The sequence below is a fragment of the Danio rerio genome, chromosome 25 (genome assembly GCF_052040795.2).
Source record: "Danio rerio strain M-AB ecotype USA chromosome 25, GRCz13ab, whole genome shotgun sequence".
Taxonomy (NCBI): domain Eukaryota; kingdom Metazoa; phylum Chordata; class Actinopteri; order Cypriniformes; family Danionidae; genus Danio; species Danio rerio.
In genome coordinates, this window is record NC_141045.1 from 18,750,683 (window position 1) to 18,773,175 (window position 22,493).

General features: G+C 34.2%; 1 protein-coding gene and 1 long non-coding RNA gene across 27 annotated transcripts in view; one reads left to right on the forward strand and one right to left on the reverse strand.

The window, feature by feature from the left end:
• The window catches only part of LOC141380945 (cyclic nucleotide-gated channel beta-1), a 48,428-nt gene that overhangs the window by 14,188 nt on the left and 11,747 nt on the right, over positions 1 to 22,493 (reverse strand). For 4 of the 26 annotated variants that reach the window (XR_015526387.1, XR_015526383.1, XR_015526401.1 and 1 more), the window contains 14 exons: positions 22,338 to 22,398; positions 22,173 to 22,242; positions 22,064 to 22,091; positions 15,394 to 15,649; positions 15,169 to 15,309; positions 13,234 to 13,293; positions 9,041 to 9,299; positions 8,341 to 8,374; positions 5,689 to 6,612; positions 5,441 to 5,606; positions 3,679 to 3,777; positions 3,285 to 3,439; positions 2,197 to 2,388; positions 24 to 232 (listed from right to left, as the gene is read on the reverse strand). Coding sequence is in view for 2 of the 26 variants with exons in the window: in XM_087312050.1 (XP_087168176.1) it covers positions 24 to 232; positions 2,197 to 2,388; positions 3,285 to 3,439; positions 3,679 to 3,777; positions 5,441 to 5,606; positions 5,841 to 6,075 (1,056 nt within the window). In the remaining 24 variants the exon portion in view is untranslated. Of the gene's footprint in view, positions 1 to 23; positions 233 to 2,196; positions 2,389 to 3,284; positions 3,440 to 3,678; positions 3,778 to 4,350; positions 4,405 to 5,440; positions 5,607 to 5,688; positions 6,613 to 8,340; positions 8,375 to 9,040; positions 9,300 to 9,557; positions 9,760 to 13,233; positions 13,294 to 15,168; positions 15,310 to 15,393; positions 15,653 to 22,063; positions 22,092 to 22,172; positions 22,243 to 22,337; positions 22,399 to 22,493 lie in introns of those variants that run through there. The other 22 variants (XR_015526386.1, XR_015526400.1, XR_015526398.1 and 19 more) reach the window with 11 other exon arrangements.
• Positions 9,048 to 16,224, forward strand: LOC147830858 (uncharacterized). Its single transcript, XR_015526412.1, has 2 exons — positions 9,048 to 9,288; positions 15,366 to 16,224. It is a non-coding gene; the product is annotated as an uncharacterized LOC147830858 (long non-coding RNA).

Sequence of the window (22,493 nt, forward strand, 5' to 3'; positions counted from 1 at the left end):
CTATTATTTTAAGCTATATTTACCACAATGTCCCCATACTGGACAAACTGCAGTCGGGGTTGAAAGGCCAGGACGTCCAGAATGTAGACGCTATCACACAAGTAGTCTATCAACAGCCACACGTGGATGTTTTCCGGTGTTTGATAAGGAAAAGTTGAACGCACAGGAATCATCCATGCATTCCAGTTGAACGCCAAAGACACGCAGAACAGCCAGAGCACGTAGAACAGATCTACAGAGAGTTTTAAAGTAATTGTTTATTTTATTAAAATCATGTTTAATAAAGAACTATGAAAGCTAGCTTCTGCTACAGAATAAAAATGATTAAGTGAGAAAAAAATTAGGAGAAGAAGAAACAGAATTGCAAGAAAGCCAATAAGTTCACAATTGCAAGAAATAAAGTATTCTAACAAAAACATCAGAATTCTGAGAAATAAAACAATAACTCAGAGAGGTGAATACACTTTCTTCAGCCTCCTGCGAATAGACTACAGCTCTAAACAAAAAGTTTGGCCAGAGGAGAAATGGTCGTGCCCAACTAAGCCGGATTTCTTCTGTTTTTTTCCCTTCACTTTTGTCAATTGGTGAAGTTTGTTCCACGCCACTGTCGCCACTGGCTTGCATGGTTTTGGACTCGTGGAGCTGCGCATCGATGGATTAGCTCTTCAGTGTTTAGACTTACAGCAGTGAAAATTAAACCACACTGAACTCTAAAAACTGGACTGACAGTTTCAATTTTCCAGAAATTCTATTTTAAGCTGCTTTGACACAATCTACATTGTAAAAGCGCTATAGAAATAAAGATTAACTGAAGAAACAAAGTCTCAATTCTGATAATTTTGAGAATTCAAAATTGCTAGACCTGATTTGGAAAATAGAAAATATAATCTCAGAATTCTCTTGCAATTCCATTTGTATCTCAAACTTCTCATTTCTTTTTGAATTTTGAATATACAATCAGAATCGTGAGTGTCAAAAAAAAAACAATTGTCATAGAATAAAAACTGCAATTCTGAGCAAATCATTTTGGAGGGAAAATGATATTAACTCGATATTGACACTAACCTAATTATATTAAATAATATTAATGATATAAAGATTTATATACATGACATTAACTCAGAATTGTAAGATTTTGAGAAATAGTCACAATTGGGAGAGACAATACATTGAATACGTTTACAGGGACATAAATAATCTGATTTTAATGTGATTAAGATAATACTCTGATTAAGAGTCTACCATGTAAACAGCGGTTTTTGATTAATTTATTTAATTAAGGTCATAATCGAAAACAGAATTCAGATTAAGACGTGTAGTATGCCGATTTTAGTCGCATTATTGAAGTACAGTACAGACATGTAAACACAGCAATCAAACTATTAACGCCATGTAGAATTTTGGCCACATTTTGCGACAGGATTTTATATACGCACACGGCTGTTTGACACTAAAGACCACAGATAGATACACTGTGAAATGCTGAATTTTTTTTTCTCATACGGCATGCGGTATCAAATTCCATTAAAACTACACTCTTCCAGCAGTTCATACTCGCATCCAATATCTTTCTTGTCACGGGGGGCATGCATGAAATATTCCTGAATGAAAGTGAAAGTGCCGAACTGCTGTTGTTAAAGTCAAAAAATTAAAAATGAAACACCCGAAATTACATATAACTATGGAGGAAACGTGGATAGTGTGCTGACGCAATGACGTTAATCGAATTATGTGCTATAACATGAAAAACTGGATCAGAAAGGAACATTCAAAAAGCAACTCATGTAAACACCTTAAAAATATTATTGTCTTATTAAGATTAAGGCAAACAATTTGATTACCGGTGTCCATGTAAACGTAGTCAGTGTAAGAGAGCCCCGAAATGGGAGGGAGAAGTTACAAAACTTTTTTTTCTCAGTTTTTCCCATAAATGTATATCGTCCAACTTTGCAATTCTATCTTTCAACTCTGTTTTCTGAGAATTGCAAAAATAAAAAAGAGAGAAATGTTATCTTTCACTTAGAAAAAAGTGTAAGAAAAGTGTAAGAAAAGAACCAAGAAAGAAGGAAAATGAGTAACTGATGGGATTTATGAGTGTGAGTATGAGTATGCCAAGAAAGCTGAAATGTAGAGAGTTGTAGGTAAATGAGTCTACAGGATTATAGTGAAAAGAGAGGAGACTGGAGGAATGCTCACTAGTAAAGGGGTCGATGCTGGCTGGAAAACGGTAGCGCAGAAGCCGGCCAATTCTAGACTGAGGTTTCACTTTAAAGCATAGGAACTTTATTTTCTCCTCTTCTTTCTCGGCTGGGGCCTCGGGCGCCTCCTGCTCTGCTTTCTGCTCTGCTGGAGGTTCGGGAGGAGGAGCTGGAGCCTGCTTAGATGGGGCTGTTCAGAAAAAAATAATAAAAATAACAAGTATGTAAACTTTGAAATTATAGTAAGTCTCAAAAATATTATTCTTAGTTATTCTTAAAATATGCATACATAAGAATTTAATTGAATTATTTATGACATAAAAAATACATACACAACAGGTGGTATCTGTAAACAAATGATGCTACAGAACATCTTAGCATTTGTTTATTACTTTTTTAAATTTATTTATTTATTTTTTATTTGAATCAACTTGGGTCAATGGCTAAAGGGAATTTAGTCAAAAAATCATATATAGGTAATGCAAATTTGTTCTGTGCTAAAAGAAACTAAGAAACTAAAAACAACAAACTGAAATTCTATAAAATTATAGAACATTTTATGCTTCAACCACCACACTGTTATTGGTAACCAACATGTTACCAATCTGCCAATTCATGTTTAAATAAATTATAACAACATGCCAATTCATCCTAGAAACATGCTTGTAAAATGCTTATTCATGCGAACATACCAGGGCACGCTAGCAGTATGACAATTCAGGTGCTTTTGTCAAGCATCAAAGATTCTCATCAAATTTCACTTATTTACAGTATACATAATGTTGTATGTGCTGATGCAAACTGAGCTCACACAATTTGTTCAAGAAGGTAGTGTGAGGTTAATTGTACTGTAATGTACAATACAACTTACATGAGCTTACCCGGTCAGTTGCATTCTAAAGAGAACAGCTGGTTTTACTTTATAAGCCCTCTATGTAATGTCATAAGCAGGTTTTAATTTGGTTTTAGTTGTAAAAAAAAATTTTTACCCCTCCAAGTGCTGGTAGTTTTATGATTTGCATTTTATGGCTCACTAATGATATCAATAATCAATGGTTAGTGTTTTTTTATTTTTTTTTGACTTACTGGCAGGTGGTGTGTCATCATCTGAATTGTCTGGATCAATTAGTTTTTCTTTGACCCGCTCCGTTCTCTCTTTAAAAAGCTTGACCAGCTCCTGTAACCTCTCGTTTACTACGGTACTAGCCTGGCTTGCGGAAGATGCTGGCCGCTGATTAAGCCTTAATAAGACAAAAACAAAACAATCCTATAATTATATATATATATATTATATAATTATATATACATATATATTTCACAGAATATAATAAAGCAATATTAATTTATTTCCATTCATGCACATTTTACATAGGGCTGTACAATATGACAATAAATATGGTATGGGCAAAATAAAAAGTCTATCATTTGATATTATGCTCTGTTTTGTTATTATATTGCATTAAAACTGAATGTTTATTACCCATCATCTGCGCTTGAGATGCTACTCTGGCTTGGCCAGGCACGAACTGCAGTATCTAACTCTTCCTCTTCCTCATCATCTTGTGAGTAAAGCCTCTTGCTGTAAGAGGAAGACAAGAGAAAGTTATTATAAAGATTTACAAGACTGGAATCATAAATGTAGCACAAGTTACAAAATGAAGTTAATGATATAAGGTAATGAGTAAACTCTTCACATACACATTTAAAGGGACTATATGCAAGAACTGTCATGTGTTACTTACCTTTTTAGGAGTCAATATGTAATAAAACTTTTAACAAAACTTTACAAAAAAATTACATTTACCAGATTTCTAGGCTATCTATGACAGCCTGTAGATTCATTTTTTAAAGAAATTTTTTTGTACCAGTTTTTTTTTTATGTCCAATCAAATAATGTTAAAAATTCTTTGCTGTGAGTGTATTGTGAGTCACTGAATCAAATTCAGTTGTGTGTTACATGCTCATGAAAGCACAAAATAACTTGCTAACTGCAGTTCAATTAATGGCCACTGGTGTCACTAATTAACAAGGGTTTCTGATTTCTACATATTGCCCCTTTACAATATGCACACAAATGTAAAATATGGAGTGGAGAATATGGATGGACTGGTTTGTGATGAGTCCTGACATGCACTGATTTAAAGTATCTTACATCTTGGTCCAAATTGTCTGTGGTTTTCTGTCTCTGCATAAGGTTGTGTGTGTGCTGAGACAACATACCAAAAAAACAAAACAAAAAGTTAAAATGTTTTATATTGATTGTAGTTCAGCTCGTTCACTAACTCTCTCTGCCAACCCTAAATTAATTTGTTTCATTTCCACACTGCAACAATCAGACTTGCATATTTAAGTGATAATTAATATAAATATATTAAAATAACATTGATTTGATGAGTCCAGCACACAAGGTTTGAACAGATTCTCCCATTACATGGAAGTTTTCTGTTAATATACAAACTCGTGCCTATTTCATGTCTAAGTATTTATTATTGTTATCATCATCATCATTATTATTATTAGTATTAGAGTTTATAATAGCAGGCATAATGGCAGCTAGCTCTCTGCAACTCTCACATTGTCGCCCACTGAAGCTAAGCAGGGCTGCACCCGGTTAGTACCTGGATGGGAGATGACATGAGAAGCTAGGTTGTTGCCAGAAGTGGTGTTAGAGAGCCCAGCAGGGGGTGCTCTACCTGTGGTCCATGTGGGTCCTAATGCCCCAGTATAGTGAAGGCGACTCTATGCTGCTCAATGAGTGCCTTACTTTGAATGAGAAGTTAAAATGAGATCCTGACTCTGAGGTCATTAAAAATCCCAGGATGTCCTTCGAAAAAGAGTAAGGGTTCAACCTGGTTTTCCCGGCCAAATTTTCCCACTTTCCACATTTTTAAGTGTCCAGAAAAGTGCTATATAAATGTATGGAATTATTATTATTTACCACATCACAGCTCTATGGTTGGTCAAGTAAATGTCATGTAAATTCTGACCAACAGAAACTGCTTGGTTTGAAATTACTTATGCAAGTTGCTCTTTATACATTACTGCACTGATAATTATATTTTTTAGGGGTTTCTCACCTTTAATTGGGATAGGACAGTGGAGGTTACAGACAAGAAAGCATTGGGAGCAGAGAGAGGAGAAAGGTAAACAAAGCCGGGAATCGATCTTGAGGTCGCTATCAGTGCTATATGTTGGCGCACTTAACCACTAGGCTATTGGTAAGAGCCAAAGACGATATTTACCTAGTCCGACTGGCTTTACGGGCACCAGGCACAGTGAGGGTTTTGAGGTTGGTGTCTTGCAGGTTTATAATTGGGGGAATGGGGCGAGACCTTCTTCCTCCTTTTCCTAGCTCGGAATCAACATCTTCCACATTCACTGCTGGATGCACACTCAGTCTGGAGCTCACTGGAGATTAGACGATACTCGATAAAGCAACTTCAAAGAAACCTCAATACTTGCAGACAGTAACACCTTCTTACACGCTTACCTTGCAGGTTAAATGAACCTTAGAGTTTGAGGTCATTGGTTGGTACATTAAGAGGTCACTTAGGATACTACAAGTCACATTGGCAGCAAGGCATAGCACAGCAAAGCATAGCACTATCTAATCTAAGAGAAAAAGGCAACAGAGTGGATCACCTGAAGGTCTAGCAGAGGTGGGATTGTCCTCAGTTTGGAAGGCTGTGTTGGAGACGCTTGATAACTGGCGTGAAGGAGCGATGGGTGGCAGACGGGGGTAAGTGGGCACATTGGGCAAGTCTAGGATGGAGCTTGGGGAAGAAGGTGAAGGGGTACGAGGGGAATAGAGTGGGGACTGCCGGACAAGATGGTCCAACTCCAGATCCCTACTGCTCTGTGGTTGATCCTTCGGCATCTTGATCTGGCTTAAGTATGTTGAGACGGCTCCGGAGGTTAGTGTAGCACTGTTGGGTGTACTGCGGGATGCTGGAAATTTTCTGTGGAATGCTGGAGAGTTGTTGTGGAATATTGGAGATCTGTTGGGGAAGGATGGAAAACTGTGGAAGTCCTTGTGGAAGGTTGGACAACTTTTGTGGAAGGTTAGATATTTGTTGTGGAATGTTGGACAGCTGTTGAGAGAGGTTGGATAACTGCACGGGGAAGCCAGGAATCTGAGAAGCACTACTTGGGAATTCTGGGGTGATTTTGGAGAATTGTTGGGAAATTTGTTGAGGCAGCTGAGAGATCTGTTGCTGCAGCTGTGCTAGCTGTGGAGGGAGCGGAGGCAGCTGTTCGATTATCTGAGTTACAACAGGGGGGAGACTGGGCATGGAAGGCACTGTGGGCAAGGTGACTTCAATGTCTATCAGGAACTGGTTGAAGTTGTCCAGGGCTTGTTGCGCAAATGGTATACGCAAGCAACAGCTCTTCAGCGCATTACATCTGGAAGGGACTGTGTGGAGAACAGTACACAGTCAATCAAATTCTATCTTAATAACAGAGCCATTCATTTTTGCCATATGGAAAGTGAGTTTTAACAATAGCGAATAGTATTTGCTTTTTTAAAAAGCCATCTGATTGAATCAGTTCAGTTTCTTTTAAAACAATCATGTCTAAAAGTAGAATTTATGCATAAAAACAACATTATCCATAATGCTGTATATAAAATGTAACCAATCAGCAAGGAAAGCATTTAAAAGTTATCTATAGCACCACGCTTTTTCATGAAGCACCGCAAATTACACAATCAAGTTGGTTAATCTTTGCTCTCAAAATGCATGTGTATACACTTTGCAATAAATGTGAAATGTATTGTTTCTACAGATGCAACCAAAAACTAAAAGTTTTCTATTTTTCATTTATTTCACAGTGCTTCATGAAATTGTTCTCTTTCCTAATAAACCCATTAAACTCACAATTTTGTACCTTTGTCTTTTTGTCTGATATTTATAGATTTTTTTGCTTCAAAATGCATCAAAATTTGCTTAAAATTTTTTTAATGTTGTGCTTTACATGTTGTAAAAAATGTTGAATATATAGTTGGGTATATATAAGTTGAGTATATATACAATCATGTGAAAAAATGAGGACACCCTATGAAAGCCTGGGAATTTTGTAAGGTTTTTTAATATATGGTCGTTTAATCTCAGTTCTAACAAAGCTAAAAAATTAAGGGAACATAACGAAACAACTAAAACAGATCTTCTCTAAATGCAATTTTATAAAACTGCATATTCTAACTGAGGAAAAAGTTAGTTATAACTGCAGTGAGACGTTTCTTGTAGCCATCTACCAGTCTGACATCGGTCTGAGGAAAGTGTAGCTCACTCTTCAATGCAGAATTATTTTAGCTGCGAGATGCTCAAGGGGTTTCTTGCAAGTACAGCTCCTTTCAACTCACCCCACAGCATCTCAATGGGCTTAAGGTCTGGGCTTTGACTTGGCCATTTCAGGACTCTCTATTTCTTAGTTTTCAGCCAGTCCTTGGTTGATTTACTAGTATGTTTTAGGTCTTTGTCATATTGCATGAGACAGATGGTCTTACATGTCCCTCAAGCAGTAGCCAGAGTCTATGGTAGGCCCCATAAAGACAGTGTAGGGTTTTTGAAGACCTCTTTTAGCATAGACCAGACCTTGTAGATTATCTTACGGACAGTGGAAAAACTCATTTCAAAATATTTTGAAATAATAAATTTCAGAGGTTTAGGTACACCGGTCTGTAATTTGAGCCATTTTAAGTGTGAATAAATTTAAGGTGTCCTAACTTTTTCCTCAGTTAGCATATGCATATTTGTAGATTTAAATCTTAAAAAATTTTTTTTAGTTTGTTTTAATTGTTTAGTTACGTTAATATATCTGTTTTGTTAAAATTCTGATTAAATATCCATATATTAAAAAACCTTAAAAAATACCCAGGCTTTCATATGGTGTAATTTTTTACATGACTGTTTATAGACTATATTTTTTATTTAAAGGTTTCAATTATAACATACAATATTTAACATAATATTTAAGCATTAAAAGTGAAAAACTCCAAGACACCAAATTCATAAACACTTACACACTAAGTAATAAGAATGTGGAATAAATGTTATGTTGTGTTGCGACTTTTTACAGTGTTCTGATCAAAATCTTTACATGATCACTTCTGAAAGACGTGAAAGATGAGATAAACACTCACCAACACTTTCCTCTTCATCAGCCGCACTCTCAACCTACATAACGCACATAAACGAAATGTAAGATATTTATATCAAACATTGTCCCACAGACAAGCAAAAAGCAGCACAAACATAAGGGACAAATATGATGACTGCTGCTCAATGCTTGTGAGCACAGTGTACTTAGTTCAGTGCAACTCCAGAGGGAGTTTCGGTGCTTGGTGCATTCGAAGATACATGAGATTTTAAAGGGATAGTTCACCAAAAAAGGTTAAATTGCTAATAATTTGTTATTATTAGAATTTAAACTGCTAACAATTCATCCTCAGAACCAATTAAGCACACACAAAAATCTGAATGTCATTATGCACCAAGAAGCTTGTGCTTCAGACTGTTATGAACAAACTCAGGGCTATTTGCTGAGGCTGTGGATTAAAATTAATATTAAATAAGTTAAACAATGTGAAGTTTTATGCACAATTTAAATGGACAGTCATCAAAAAATGAAATTTTGCAGCTATATGGAGGTCAACGGTGACTGTTTACCAACATTTTCCAAAACATATTCTTTTGTGTTTAACAAACGAAAGTTACTCAGAAAGGTTTTAAACAAGAGCAAGTAAATTATAACTGAATTTTAATTTTTGGCTGAACTATCCTTTCAATGACATCCTGCAGAATCGTCAGCATGCTAGATGATGGACAGTATAATCAAACTACCTCTGATACACTTCGTAAATCACAGCTGCAGGTAACAGACTGAGGTTGATTAGTGATGGGGTCTGGTTCTTCTTCAGCCTCGCTGGAGTCCCTGTGCTCCTCTTCCTCCTCATGAAGCTCTTCAGGTTCAGATTCAGCCTCTGCTTCCTCCTCTACAGGTTTGAACTCCTCCACAGGGGTTTCAGTTGTGAAAGCAGGCTGTACAGCTTCTTCCTCCGGTCCTTCTGGAACAAACTCTTTAACTGAAGGTAACTGACACCTGTGGATTCACACAGCATGACGCAGACAATCAGCTGTTATATAAACAACAGGCTAATCGCAACTAGCACATCTGTGTCAGCTATTAATACAAACGCATAAGCAGAATTCTCGCTTCGTGGAACAACAATTAGCATATGCTTGTTTTCATTTCTTATATCTCCTAGAAATTGCGTGGTCATTCAGTATATGCATTTGAAGATACCACTAAACGAAAGCTACACGCTAGCGTTGTCATCGTGTTATTATAGTAACTTACTTCAACGTCAGTCGCGTTTTCTTAGCGCAACAGGTGGTTCAGCGTCCTTATCCATCCATATTTGTGTCGCTTGTTCATACATTAATGCGATATAAAGTTCATGATGTATTCGAGGCGATTAATTATAAGGAAATACACGTGCATTTTAGAAGTGAAGAATCTGCGCCACCGTTCATAGAGACGAGACAGAAAACAAGCATCTGAGGCGCGATTAGTTACTATAGCGATGGGATGAGATGCTGTACCTGTGTGGCAAGCCAGTTTAACGTTTAAAGTCGTATGAAAGGGAGGTTAAGGTTGTCCATATAACCATGCAGAGTGTAGACCATTTTCACAAACCTGTTATGGGCGTTTAACTATCATCATAATCTTAAATCCTTGAGAGTTTGTAATATTTTGATTTTTTTTAAAACGTATGAACATTTATATACATTTATGAATGTATTATATCATCTTGGCATCAAATTACAAAAAAAATAATTACCGCTTATGCAAGGTGTTTCTAATGCAGCGTCTATGGGACTGAGAGTAAATTTGACGTTATTCTCTGCTCTGGCTACCGTCATCACTCTCACACATTTTTTCCATTTTTACTGAAAGTCTTAATAATGCAATTGTTAAGTTTTTAATTTGTTATTTCAGCAAATAGGATTGTAAAACAAAATGATTTGTCTTACTCCCACTCAGTCAATTGTGATGAACATCCACGCACGCCGAGAACAGCGTGCTGGTCACACGCCGCTCATACATTGTGAAACCAATGTAACAGCCTTTTGTGCAGGTGTCGGCACAGGTAAAACTAAAGTTAAAATAATATGACGGTGATTTTATTTTGACTAACATTAAGGATGGCACCTGTAAGCAGGGGCGGATTGGGACAGCATTTTCAACCGGGAAAAGTGAATGGTCCAGAACGGCAAGCCAGAATCACGATGGCAGGCCAGATGGAAATGTCCCGGTACTCCCTATGGCCAGTCCGCCCCTGCCTATAAGACAGATTTTGCCACAGTATAGCTTTATGTCTAGCAACACCCCTGTGTACATCCAGTTTAAACTCCTGGAAATTAAAAAAAGAATATGTGGAGTGGTGCACGATTTAACTGTTTAGAACTGATTGGATTAGCGGGAGATAGGCCGAGCTAATCAAATAGAGGAAGATTGATAAATGGACAAAAGTAGGGCAGATACGACACGCAAAAAAATCCTTTTGAGAGGTAAGGGATGGTTAAAATTATTTAATTAAAGATTATGAGGGTAAATTAATTGAAACAAAATAATGACGTGCACAGATACATTGTTTATAAATAGCACAACTATGTGCATAGAAAAATAAGAAAAAGCGTGCATTTTGATTTCATGCCGACTTTAAAGTCCATGTGAAATCCAAATTTTGGTAATGTATAGACAACATTGCAATGACAAACATGTAAAGGCTGGTGCACAACACGCTTATGTCAACAGAGAAGGAGCTCCACTCCAAACATGGAAGCAAATGAACAGTTTGATCAAAGATTACCAAAAACAAACATTTTTGCACGGATTAGTTCATCTAAAGTATAACAATGTGCGCTAACAAAATAATAACCATTGTATTTTTGTTAAAATACCCTCTTTGCATATTACTATTCAAAAATCAAGTTTTAATGTATTTACGGTAGAAATTTTACTGAATGTCTTCACAGAGCATGATCTTTACTTAACATTCAAATGATTTTTGGTTTAACATTAAAATCTATCATTTTGACTCATACAATGTATTTTTTGGCTTCTCCCACAAGTTCATCCATGCAACATTAAACAAGGGTTTGTTTCCAGAGTCAGAGATTTTATATAAAAATCTAACTGTAATAAATTTGATGTGTATTTTATCGATTCATGAATATATGTGTTTTTACAGTTAACCTTTTACCCAAATATCACATGTTCCTACTGTCATATGTTCTTGGACAGTGCATATTATTTACACTGAATCTTGTGATGTTGTTATTTCCGTTGGTGAGAAGGTAAAAGAAAAAAAAAGCACCTAAGGGTATAATGACAAAACAACTCATACACCACATAATACAAGTGAGTATTTTTACATGACCAATAATGTTCTTACTGTATGCTAAATGCATGATTGTTAAGAAACCACAGGAGGGAGGAATTTTCCACAAATATTTTCATAAAGTGATTAAAGGCAATAATGGTGAATAATCAGCAGATCAGCAAAACTTAAAATGATACAAGTACTTGACTAATCTTTAAAAACTGAAAGGGAATTTGCTACAATATATTAATAAGTACTAGCAGCTAATCGATACATACTAGAAGCTACATTTGAGAACTAATATTTATTTAATGAATAAAGACTATAAGATAAAGACTAATGACTGTAATTACCACTAGTATGTAATAATAAGTCCTGCATTAATAACAAATACACTAGTGCCTGAAGAATACCTACTAATATATAAAAATAAGCAATAGACTGTAAAAAAAATGTCAACAATTATTTTTTTGTTGCTTTAACTTATTTTAAAATGATAAACAGGTTTTAACTACATTTTTTAAGTAATACAAAGCTTAACTTTATATTTTTAGTCAGTTCTGATCTGAAAGTTCATTGATTCAACTAATAGATTTAGGCAGCAAGGATTTTTTGACAGTGTAGGAACAATATGAACATACACTGTCAAAACTTGGTAAACATTTGTTTCTAGTAACAGTAGAATAATAGTCATTAGTGCAATAAATACTATTTAATGGAGAAGTACTAGCATCTTATAAACATAGCATCCAAAATAATGGTAGTATGTATGTCATAAATAAGTACTAGTATATGTTATGTAATGTGTATTTATATAGGGCATTTTTTATTGTGTATGGCCATACACCCAAAGCGTGTCACAATCATGAGGGGTGGTCTGTCCACACCACCACCACCACTGTGCAGCATCCACTTGGATGATGCGACGGCAGCCACAGGACAATGGCGCCAGCGCACTCACCACACACCAGCTATTGGGGGAGTGGAGAGACAGTGATAGAGCCAATTCGGTGGATGGGGGAGATTGGAAGGCCATGATGGGTAAGAGCCGATTGACGGACTTTGGCCAGCACACCGGGGTTACACCCCTACTCTTCTTTACGAAAAGTGCCAATAATATATATATATATATATATATATATATATATATATATATATATATATATATATATATATATATAATAAAATATAAAGAATGAGTACTAGTATTTTATAAATAGGAACTAGTATATAAAGACGAATATGTAGCCTAGTATATTTTAAAAAGAAGCTACTTCCCAATAAATAAGTTCTAGTATCCAACAAATAACAATAATACTCAATGGAAAAGACACTAGTATTTAAAAAAAAAAGTAAGTCTAGTAACTTAAAGTACATTTTAACAACAGTTGAAATGTTAAATTGGCTTGCCATAATGCGTTTGCTAGGAAATTGAAAACAATTTAAATATTAAGCAGTGGGCATGGATTGTGGGTATTGTAGTTATGTGTGGTTGTATAAACAAACGCAGATCTACAAACACAGAGACTAGACACTATACTTGAAGTGTCATTTGGTATTTTAGACTACTGCGATCAGCTTAAATTTACATTTGCTAGTTATTGCTGGTTTATTTGTAATCATATTTAATATTGTCAGATGTCTTACTCTTTAATTTGATTCTGTATGGCTTCGACTTCACTCTCCTCTTCCTGGAGCACTTGCAGTCTGTGGCAAAAAAGTTAACAAAATTTTTGTTTGTAAATCAAGGATACTATCAAACAATTAATAGTGGGGTGAAATATTGGTCACTGGAAATGATAAAGATGGACTGAGAGGGCCTCTAGGAAGTAATATATATATACATTTCACTGCATATAGAAACAAAATATCTAAACACTAAAAAAAAAACAACAACTTATAATTAGAAATATTATTTTTATATATATATATTTTAAATCCTAACAAATGTTGCTTAGAAATTGCATATATATACACAGTTGAAGTCAGAATTATCAGCCCCCTGAATAATTAGCCCCCATTTATATTTTCCCCAATTTCTGTTTAACAGAGATTTTTTTCAACACATTTCTAAACATAATAGTTTTAATAACTCATCTTTAATAACCGATTTATTTTATCTTTGCTATGATGACAGTAAATAATATTTTATTAGATATTTTTAAAGACACTTCTATACAGCTTAAAGTGACATTTAAAGGCTTAACTAGGGTAATTAGGTTAACTAGGCAGGTTAGGGTTTTAGGCAAGTTATTGTATATCGATGGTTTGTTCTGTAGACTATCGAAAAAAATATAGCTTAAAGGGGCTAATCATTTTGACCCTTAAATGTTTATTAAAAAAAAAAATAAAAACTGCTTTTATTCTAGCCAAAATAAAACAAATAAGACTTTCTCCAGAATAAAAAATATTATCAGACATACTGTGAAATTTTCCTTGCTCTGTTAAACATTAAAGAAAAATAAATTCAAAGGGGGGCTAACCATTCTGATTTCAACTAAATATTTTATATGTGTATACATATATAATAATCTTATATTTTACAAATATTTGAATACATTATTATATAATGATAATACATAATGATAAAATAAATTCTCAATAAATCTTATAATATATTTTAAAAATATTTAATCAATAATAATAATAATTTAATAATAAACAAATTATCAAATGATTATTTGTAACATTATATACATATAAGTAAATGTACACTATTCTAGAAACATGAATATATTAATAATATTATAACAATATTTTTATAATATATAAAATATAATCTTATAAAAATATCTTATTATTAAAATAGTGGGCCTTAATATTTCTTGGCACAGAATGGGAAAAAAAGAGACCACTTGAAAGTTTCTGTAAATTTCTGAAAATTATTATTATTATTTTTTGTTCCTCTCAGATTCTCAGACTTACTGGATTCATTAAGCTTGAGTAAAATGTTGATACACAATTTATTCTAAAAATTTCATGCAAATTTCAAACTGTTAAAATGACAATTATTTAGAAATGTTTATGGAAATGTTTCAATTAGCCAGAAAATACAAATGCTTTCTTTTGCTGTGATTTAAAATGAGGATTATTCGACCAAATACTCTTGTGAAGTTAAGACCATGGCATTGTGTTGTCTAAAACAAGTTTTTTACAAAAAAAAAAAAAAAAACTTTCAGTAATTTAAACAAAATGAAATTTGTATTTCAAATCTGGAAGAATTATTGTCAGTACTAAAGAAGAGAGAAAAACCAAAATAATATTTTGAATTGTTTCTTCAGTGTTTAGACTTTCAGGAGTGAAATAAAAGCACACTGAACTGAACTAAATTGAACTTTAACTCTGAAAACTGGACTGAAGCAGTTTTAATTTACCAGAATGTTTAGCTGCTTTGACACAATCTACATTGTAGAAGCGCTATAAAATAAAGATGAATTTATAGAATTTAATATTTTAATAACTATAAATCATAAATCCAGAAAAATAATGGAAATCTACAAATGCTCTCTTAATATTTTTCCAAAGAACTAGAATTAGTTTTTAAAATGTTTTTTGTTGTTTGTCTGATTTTGCATGAATTACTCTTGATCAACATCTTCGGGTTCCTCCGCAATGGTCTGAATGCAGAAGCGGGCCTGTGCCAGCTCTCTCACAGCCAACTCCGCCGTGTGCCGCGCCACTTCTTCAGCCATCCGGGCCATTGCTAAACGCTCCTGTATCAATCTGTAAACAGGGAAAAAACCTTTTTTTTACACTTACTTCAATGGTTAAATCTTCAGGTGTCCGCTGTGGGTCTCCAGCTCTTACCGTTCCTCCATGATCAGTATGGCGGTGTCCTCGGCTTCCCTCCGGATGCTCTCGATCATCGGTGTCCAACGTGCGGTCTGCGTCTCCGCATCCTCCAGCTCAATGTGTGCCTGTGACAGTGTGGCCACGCTTGCTGGAAGTGACTGTTCTGGGGACCACGGTGTCTGCGGTTGGGATTGAGGTTGTGACGACGTGTCCTTCGCCAGGGCTTCATCTTCAGAATCAACCTCCTCCAGAATGAGATCTGATCCAACACCTGCTAAAGATACAGCCATGCTTGAAGCTTGTAAGAACACTTAAAATTCTGGGTTTGGTAAAATGTGCGGTAAAACACAGGTTTTTATACACCTGTCAATTTATAATTGATGGAAAAAGAATATGCGAAATATAATTAGTTTTTCTGTTGTCACCCTTTAGATTTGGATTGATATTTTCTCAAAATAAGTTTTCTCCCCCTGTATTGAGTCATACATCACCACTTCATTTTATTCAATCTGTATTCTAAAGGTTTTTTTAAGAGATTTGTTCATGTATACACTGTTAACAATTCCTTGTAGAATCTAAAGTTACTTACTGGCAGCAGTTCGCCAGTAATTTACTGTATGAGCCAATTACAGCAAAAATATTACAGCATTTGCAGCACCGATTAACTTGCTGTATATGCATTTACAATATTGTATATATTTAATGTAAAATATACAGTATTTACAATGCTTTAAAAAAACGGTAACAAACTGCATAAGTGTCCTAGAGTGAATTTCAGTTCATATTACAGTTAAACACTGTTTATTTTACAAACATCCTAAACAATATATTTTTCTTAATCATCTACAACATTTCTTTGTTTTTGTTTATCATTATTTTTTTAATATGAAAATGATTTATTTCTGGCTGTTCACATTGTTTTCTGTGTGATAAAAGTGATAAAAGATATTCCCAAAATATCCTCTGTAAAACTTTGATTCTAATAGTGCGTCTAAAATAAAGAAAGAAAGAAAGAAAGAATTTTCAACCTGACAAGGCATGAGCCAGTATAAGATTCTGACGATATTGTGATTACTGCTTTAAAATATGTGGGTAACAAAACAATTATTTGTTTTACCCATTTAACACAATATATTTTATTTTTTAGAAACATTTCAAATAATTTGGAACAGTAAATATGATTAAACAATGAAAATAAATCATTGACTGATTCTGTTGCCCTAACAAACTAAATAAAATTGTCACAAAAAGACATAAAAAAAGAACAAACAAAAACACATACATATATCGTTGGAACGGTATAACAGAAAATGTTAGCGGTTTAAAACCTTGATGTTTTTAAACCACGGTAAACCTTGAAACCAGTTATTAACCAATGCTTAAACCAGACTTCATCCAATGTTCATGTTTTCGTGCTGTACTGTAAAATGAATACAAATTAGTGCATATTTAATTAAACTATGTCTCTTTTCCATATTTAAAATTGCTAATAATACATTTTTTTTTTGGTTTTATTTTTTAAACATCCTACTGTAATAAGTCAACTAGTGAAGTATGCTGATAACTATTTTAGTTAATTGTTCTTCTTTATTAACCTGCAGTGTCTTTCTCTAATTTGCATCACAGTGCTTGATTTAGAGTTTTTAAATTTAGTTTGTTTTCCAAAAATTGATGTAACTCACTGTTGAACTATCAACGTTTGACCCATCATTTAGGAATTCTGTCAGTGACAGATATAATTGATTATATATATATATACACATACATATATATAATTGATAGTAAAAGTCAGAATTATTAGCCCCTGTGATTTTTTTCCCTTTTTAAATATTTCACAAATGATGTTTAACAGAGCAAGGACATTTTTATATTATGTCTGATAGTATTGTTTCTTCTGGAAAAAGTCTTATTTGTTTTATTTCGGCTAGAATAAAAGCAGTTTTTAATTTTCAAAAATACTTTAAAGGGTCAAAATTTACCTCTTTAAGCTACAATTTTTTCGATAGTCTTCAGAACAAACCATAGTTATACAATTATAACTTGCCTAATTACTCTAACCTGTCTAGTTAAGCTACTTAGTTAAGCCTTTAAATGTCACTGTAAGCTGTATAGAAGTGTCTTGAAAAAATATCCAGTCAAATATTATTTACTGTCATCATGGCAAAGATAAAATAAATCAGTTATTAGAAATGAATTAATAAAACTGTTATATTTAGAAACGTGTTGAAAAAATCTTCTCGACGTTAAAAAGAAATTGGATAAGAAAATAAACAGGGGGGCTAATAATTATATGTTTACAGATTTAAATATTATTTATTTATTTATTTAAACAAAAATGTAATTCAACATGAGTTATAGGAGTTATAGTAATAAACAACTAGCTTGTTTACTTGCCTTGCTTTATATCTTTTTTTCCTCCATACTTAATTGAAACAAGTCATTTCCTTTCTTTTACAAATATTATTGAGAATATTTCATGTTTTTCTTGCAACAACACATAGCCTAATCTCATATTCAAATCAAATATATTGCCATAAAATGACATGAAAAAAAATCTAAAATCTACATATTCATTCATTGTCTATAAAATTATACTTGGCTTTGAAAAGTAAATTAAAAAAATGTTTTTTTTATTTTAGTTACTTTTAAGTTTTTGACATTATAATCAAAACCCTGTAAAAATGTTGGATATACAGTAAGTACATTACAGAACGGCATACTCTTAAAATAAATTAAAACTACTAACATTCTGTATGTGTTTTGTTTTTTGCTGATAAATAAAAAAGTCACCTTTTATCACGAATCATGTGCAGTAGGAAGTATAATTGTCAGATTGAAAATTCTTTAAACTCAACTGTATTAAAAATTACTTTGAGGCCATAAAATGTAAGCAAGGCAACTTTAGGCTTTCATAATCATTCAAAGTGGATGTTGAAGTGTTTAAATGGAATAAGCAATAGTGAGGATAACTCAGAAAAGAGCACAGCCAGAAACTGCTTCTGACTACAGGCCCAGAGGTGTAGTTCCAATCCCACAAGTTTGCGATGCTGTTTGCGAATGTTTATTAGAACAATGGATTCGGGAAACTTTGGTAATGTTGAAACTCATGATAGTAGTTGGCCAAAAATGGTTTTGGGAAATGCACCATAAGTAGAAAATTAAGCCTGTTTTGATCAGAACACTACATTAGTGTAATGACAGATTTGTGCTGAATCAAATTTACACAAAAAAATATTCTGCTGCTTGTTCAAACCACTTCTGTAAAATTATCCTAACCCTTTTGTGCTGTTGGGGATGTTTTCATCCTTTCTGAGGTGATTTTGAGTCTTAATTTAGCCATGATTTTTGGTGACAAACCTTATTTAGACACATATTTGCTTTGAAATATTTTTTGATTGCAAAGCCATGACACCATATTATCATGCATTCCTGATTGTTGCTGGTTTTCCTTGTTGGGAATAGGTCAAATTTGTAAGCTTTTCTGTTACACAATACCCAAGGGATAAAGAACACAATTCTTGAGATTTTTTGAGGGGGCAACTTATATGTTTTATGTTCAATCCACTTATATTTGTTAAGTTAATCAATTTGTGTTGGAAAGACCTGAATGAAATGTGTGGAACCCTGCATTTTTACAGTGTAGAAAGAATCTCTGATTATAGTTAGTTCTGTTTCCTTATTTGTCTCCAGTGTAACGTTAGTACGGTAAGAAACTATTTGTTTCATGAAACAGCATATTTGCAGGGCTGACTATACAAGATCTCAATTAAGTAAGGAACTTATGTAAAAGTGTTTATAGTGTGTCTCTGTTAGTTTGTTTGTAACATATTGTTTGATATGTAACAGGTATTTACCAGTTTTAACCAAAAATTATCCATATATTGTTGTCAAAGAGTATCAAAGCAGCATCCTTTTGAATCTAAAGCACCTAACATTTATCAAAAAATATACTGTAGTATTATAATTATACACTCATCAGCACACTTTATTAACACAAATTTCTAATCAGCCAATCACATGGCAGCAACACAATGCATTTAGGTATGATTAAGATGATCTGCTGCAGTTCAAATCGAGAATCAGAATGGGGAAAAAGTTGATTTAAGTGACTTTGAATGTGGCATGGTTGTTGGTGCCAAATAGACTGGTCTGAGTATTTCAGAAACTGGTGATCTACTGGGATTTTCACGCACAACCATCACTAGGGTTTACAGAGAATGTTCCGAAAAAGAGACAATATTCAGTGAGCAGCAGTTCTGTGAGCGCAAATGCCTTGCTGATGCCAGGAGTCAGAGGAGAATGGCCAGACTAGTTTGAACTGATAGAAAGGCAACAGTAACTCAAATCTCCTCTGGTTACAACTGAGGCATGCAGAAGAGCATCTCTGAATGCACAACACGTCCAACCTTGAGGTGGATGGGCTACAGCAGCAGAAGATCACAGTGGGTGTCACTCCTGTCAGCTAAGAACAGAGAAACTGAGAATACAATTCACACAGGCTCACCAAAATTGGACAATAAAAGATTGGAAAAACGTTGCCTGGTCTGATGAGTCTCGATTTCTGTTGCGATATTCGGATGGTAGGGTCAGAATTTGACATTAACACCATGAAAGCATGGATCCATCCTGCTTTGTATCAACAGTTCAGGCTGGCAGTGGTGGTAATGGTGTGGGGGATATTTTCTTGGCACACTTTAAGCCCATTAGTACCAATTGAGCATCGTGCCAACACCACAGCCTACCTGAGTGTTGTTGGTGACCATGTCCATCCCTTTATGACCACAGTGTACTCATCTTCTGATGGCTACTTCCAGCAGGATAATGTGCCATGTTATAAAGCATGAATCATCTCAGACTGCTTTCTTGAACATGTAAATGAGTTCACTGTACTCAAATGCCCTCTACTGTCACCAGATCTCAGTCCAATAGAGCACCTTTGCGATGTTGTTGAATGGGAGACTTGTATCATGGATGTGCAGCCGACAAATCAGCAGCAGCCTCATATGGACAAAATCTCCATTTCCAGTACCTTGTTGAATCTAGGATTAAGGCAATTCTTAAGGCAAAAGGGGGTCCAACCCGTTACTAGTAAGGTGTACTAAAGTAGCAGGTGAGTGTATTCTAATAGTACAATACATTATTATGAGTTATTATAAAATGCACATTTCAAACACCAGAACACAATGACGTTTGAGTGATTAGGCATTAGAAATGAGAACATATAAAGGTTAATTTAGTGTTCAAATTAAATCACAAGAGATTTGATTTATTTTATTATGTTTACCTATTGGGGTCGAGAAGAAAGATCTGCATGTGCTCTTTAAGCATCAAGGAATTTAATTTGAAGAAATTCAATCATTTACACAAGTACAACAATATATGTTTCTTTATTTGTGCAATGCAGTGATCTCATATATATTTTACATTAAGTACAGTATATTAAATATTAATATACATTAAATACACAAAGATTGATTACAGGTAATAAGAGCAGTTTACAATACTGTTTAAAAGTTTGCTGTCTGATTTCTTTAACATTTCTTTATTGTTGATGGATTGATTTATAAGTATTAGTCCTTTCATTCAGGGATTAAGTTTAAAATGTAATTATTTTATGTATGAAATTCTTTTTTTCAGTTGGATTATTTCAATTTTTCATGTTATTACTGAAAAGGACTTCCACAATAAAGAAATAAATTAAAAAACAAAAAAATTATTTACATTTTTCTATTCAGACAATACTGAAAATGATTTCTACAATAAATAAACAAGTAAACATCACAAGAAGAAATGTTTCTTGAGCATCACATTAGGACTATTTCTGAAGGATCATGTGAAAATGTGAGCATGTGAAATTTATTAAAATAGAAAACTGTAATATTTAAAAATATTAAGGTCAAAACTTTTTATCAAATATTAACACCGCCAGAACTTTGAACAGGAGTGTACATGTCATTAAAGCAGCCATATGTTCTGAAGTAGTCAAGGCAATACATATTTTTGGAAATAATGGGTTCTTTCTGCTCATTCCATTTGTGTACATTTTTTTCTAAAACATTTTAGTCGACTAAGGAAAATCACAGTAAAATCAACAATAATTACCTCTCATGAGGCCCATAAACATTTTAAGACATGCACATCCATGCCAACCTGAACGTCAGTTCATAAAGATCACAGCAGTAACAACAAACACCCATCTGAAAGATGCCAGCTAGTCATTATTTGCAAAGATCAATTATTCAAAGTATATATGATTTCACTTAGTTATACAGTACAGAGAAGGTCAAACATTACACCGAGTAGATTTTCATAGCTGCCTTGTCATTCGAGAGCGATACAAAGTCACCATTCGCCTTCAAATGATTTTCACTGTCTCCACTGTGACTTTGTGTAATGTTGTTTTGCGCTCTCTCTCTCTCTCTCTCTCTCTCTCTCCTTTTGTTGACAGGGGTTCACTGAGTCCTCCCCCCTGTAACAGAAGGAGAAGATGGACTGAGTTATGAGAATGGCTCACCCTCCAGTCTTTCTACGCAAATTTTGATGTGTCTCTCAGAGTGGGTCATGTTGCTACGCATGCAATGATCTTTACGTGTTCTCGGTTTCTAGCAAAACCACATTTGAGTCTTCAAAGAGTTTGTTATGAGTAACTGAGTAAACAGTGTTGAAAGTGGAATGTCTTACTCACCATTTTGCACAATCCTGCCGTCTTCCTGCTTACATATAAAGGAAAGAAATGGAGTCAGTTTGAGGAAAGAACTCTTATAAACCTGAGGCAATCATCTCAAAATACTTACCAAGCATCCTTCTTTGCCTTTTAGCACCGGCATTGAGAGACCCAGGCCTTGGACAATCCTGCCCACCACACTGCAAACAAGATGGGGCAAAAAAATGTTGTTTGGACATTACAGCCAATATGTCTGTGTGCAAATGCACAAGAATCAAACCTGACATGAGCTCACCTGGGAGTTATTGAATCCATCTCCGTCACGCTGGCTATTGATTCAGGAGGAGGTGAATAAACTGTTGAATTTAAGAAATATGGTTTTGTGTTTGTATTAATATGAAGCTAGACAGTCACTATCTTTTAAAATGTAGCTTTTGTCAATGAAAATGGT